This window comes from Limulus polyphemus, unplaced genomic scaffold (assembly GCF_000517525.1).
Source record: "Limulus polyphemus unplaced genomic scaffold, Limulus_polyphemus-2.1.2 Scaffold12717, whole genome shotgun sequence".
NCBI lineage: Eukaryota > Metazoa > Arthropoda > Merostomata > Xiphosura > Limulidae > Limulus > Limulus polyphemus.
The window spans coordinates 1-3,645 of NW_013678327.1; the positions used below are offsets into that span (position 1 = coordinate 1).

General features: G+C 33.6%; 1 protein-coding gene across 1 annotated transcript; it reads left to right on the forward strand.

Annotated features, from left to right (window-relative positions):
- The first annotated feature begins 554 nt into the window (after positions 1–554).
- On the forward strand, positions 555–3,374 carry LOC106477073 (laminin subunit alpha-1-like). Its single transcript, XM_013937673.2, has 2 exons — positions 555–865; positions 2,903–3,374. Exons 1-2 carry the CDS (start codon positions 706–708, stop codon positions 3,166–3,168), a joined length of 426 nt encoding a protein of 141 aa, XP_013793127.1. The 5' UTR covers positions 555–705; the 3' UTR covers positions 3,169–3,374.
- Positions 3,375–3,645: the final 271 nt, after the last annotated feature.

Here is a 3,645-nt window from a genome sequence, read left to right on the forward strand (position 1 = left end):
GAGGTGAAGCAGTCACCTATCACTACTTATAGCTTCACCTCTCACCTGTAATAAGATATAAGTAGTGATAGGTGACTACTTCACCTCTCACCTGTAATAAGAGACAACAGAGGCCCTTAACACAATGGTTCTTGATATTGATAACAGTTACAGCAATATTATTAACATATGGATTTTAACATACATCTTAGAAGTTTGTAAGATTTCGTAGGTGTTGCAGAAGCTTCTTTGGAAAACAAAAATACATATTAGTAAGTTGGAAACTTTGATCAGTAAATAAGGAAGATTATTAACACAAAAGTATAAGTAGTGATAAGTGACTGCTTCACCTCTCACCTGTAATAAAATATAAGTAGTGATAGGTGACTGCTTCACCTTTCACCTGTAATAAAATATAAGTAGTGATAGGTGATTTGCAGTGGTTCTTGATATTTTTAAGGCCTTTGTTATCGATAACAAGAATCACTGCACTAAGAGCCTTTGTTATCGATAACAAAAATCACTGCATTAAGAGCCTTTGTTATCAATAACAAGAACCATTGTGTTAATGGCCTCTTCTGTTATCAGTAACAAGAACCATAACATTATTACAATAAGAAATCTGAGTAAGTGGCTTTGTTTCTTTTTGCAGATGACAGCTACAGAGTTGGACAAAAAGTTGCTATTCGTATAGACATCAAACCAAGGCATAATTCCGGTATTATAATGGCTGTCCACAGTAGTTATGACTTCATGCTTCTCCAGATGGTCGAGGGGAAGGTAATGTTCAGCGTAGAGAACGGAGCTGGCATCATCAGTGTCACCTTTGAGCCATTAAACGGAAACAGCTACTGGCTGTGTGACGGCTACTGGCATAACATTCAAGGTATAGGAAAATTTTCACTGGTTTGTAATGACAGCTACTTTTTTTTTACTCCTTACATATCTCTGTGAAACACTTAACCTTTTCTAACATGTGACAAGTAATCTAAGTAAAGCAGGCTGAATAGAAGTAAAATCCTCTCATTTATCAGTAGACTTTTATAGATGATTTACTCAGTCTTCTAGATGAACCAAGGTAAAATAGGCACCAGCTGCGTAGTACAGCATGACTTCCATGGAGAAAATAACAAATGTTTTGAAAGACTTCCACCTTTAAGTCGACCTAAGACAGAAGTCGTTCAAAACTTCTTCCTTTTATGTCTGTGCTATTTTTGTAAATTAGTCCCCCAAGACTTTCCACAGAAGTCATGCTGTACTAGGCAGCTGGTGCCTATTTCACCTTGCTTCATCACTGAACAGTGTTTTGCACAGTTAAATATAGGTATGTAATTGAAAATTGGAAGCAAAGAGTATATTATTCTACACAAAAATGCTGCCACATACACTAAGTTTGGATACGATAGTGAGCAGAGGCAAAATGTTACACCCTCCGACTGGTTACTGGCACAAGATTTTTACAACACATTTTACTTATGCCATTACTTGTTTTAAAACACTATTACGTCAAACAGTAGTCATACTTAGCAAACTATTAATACACAGGAACTGTTTGACTTTATTATACTGTGTTGTGAACATCTATCAGGCTAGTGCACGATGAGCCTTGGTATTGGTCAAAAGACCTTGTTGGTACTGAATATAGCGGGTGTAGTACAGTTGATGCCTTCTCATATATTCTTCTTTACTTTAAGTAATTATAAAAATCATTTGGTTATTTTTCTTGGAAGTGGGAAAATGTAACATTTAAATTTGGATAACGCTAGCAATTCCATAACAATCAAAAGAATACTTTGTTGTAAAGACTGACGTTCACAATATTCTGTATTATTTCCATGTCTTCTAATTAGAAGAAAGTCATATAATTAATATAGATATAATAAGCAGTTTCTGTCTTTGTGTCACTCTCCTTTTTTGATAATGGTTGACAATTTTACATTGTAGCTTAGCAACAAAACTACCAACTGTTAAGCCAACTGTGGTGTTTATGTTGAATGCTTAATATACATGTTGGTTTGTTTTTTTATAACCACATGATATACCAGCAAAGTAGTTTAATTCAGGAATTATATTTTTTCTTTCATAAAAAGTTTTATAGACTTGGGCCTAGGGTAAGTTATTGCACACTACATCTTTAGGCTCTGTTATCGCACCGTGATAAGTTGAATAACATTTATATTTTTTCAGTTGTTTAATGAACATCTGAATTTTTTTACATTGAGTTGTAGACACAAACAAACTAAACGTTACCAAGAATTTCAATGAAGTAGTGTTATGCATATGTATTAGGCTTAATGCTTAAATTCATAAAACCTAGTATTGCTAGCATTAGAGTCAGATACTTAGTTACATGTGTATAAGTGTGAACATAGTTTTTAAATTATGCAATTAGAGAAATATTAATATTTACATACTTTGTAAGAACATTTTAAAATGTTGTAGTATGCTGAAAATTTTTCTAATTTCTTTTAGGACACTTTTTAACATTAAAAATAACATGTAAACATTATGAAACAAAAATGCAATTTGGAATGTGAATAAAATAGTTGTTAGTTAATTTATGACAATCTTTACACCCATCACTAGTTAAATAATAAAACATATAACTTTAAAAACTGTTTGAACAAGTGAAATGCACTGATGATGTAAATTACTGGGAACCATTTAATATTGAGTTAGTAGTGATACAGTGCTTTTTTTTATCCTTGAGAAGTCTCATTATCAGTAGCTTATTTTATCTATTAATGTGAAGAAAACCAATCTGCTGGAAATTTTTATGCAAGAATTTATCAGGTCTAATCCATTATGTGAAACTTTTTTTCAGTTTCTGTGATGTAGACAGTCACGTTTTCGATAACAACCTATCACTACAGTATTAAAGTTACCAAGATGTTATAATTAATACGATAACATTCTCTTGTAGCCGTGAAGACGAAGAACGTGGTAACACTCAGTATTGATGGACATTCTAGCACTCCGGGTATTGGACAGGCTGGTGTATCCTCGACTGACACAAAGGACCCCTTATACGTGGGTGGGGTACCTGACCCAACAGGGCTTCGAGGAATGAATACCATGCAGAACTTTGTAGGGTGTATGCGCTACGTGGAGTTGAATGGTGTTATCCAGAAGCTTGTTGATGGTAGGGCATTTGGTAACGTGACTCTCAACTCCTGCCCAACCATTTAACCACAACACTTGATTTCTTCGAAGGAAACTTCAGAAACACCAACTAGTTCTTTTCTATCCCATCTGCTTTAATAAAAACAGGATTGCAATAGTTTAGCTTTTCAAATCCTGTTTTTTTACTTAATAGAAGACTGGTCACCTTTTGTAAAAACACCAGTCTTCCATATGTACTTTTCCTTTTCTTAATAAAACAGTCAGCAGCATAACCAACCAGTTTATTTTTTTCTCTACATGTCACCATCTGTGATTTGTGTAGCTTTGGAAGAGGATAATGTGACCAATTAATTAAATAATCCTTTTTAAAAATCTAATGGCAACTATACACTACTTCTAAAGATACAACACTGAGTTGACGTTTGCAGGAATAAATTGTTTTATTGTTAATCAAATCAAAGATCAACCAATGTAACATGTGCCAATGGAGAAAGTAACATCACTTCATAAAATTAATTTTTTTTGTAAGATTGCTTATGTATT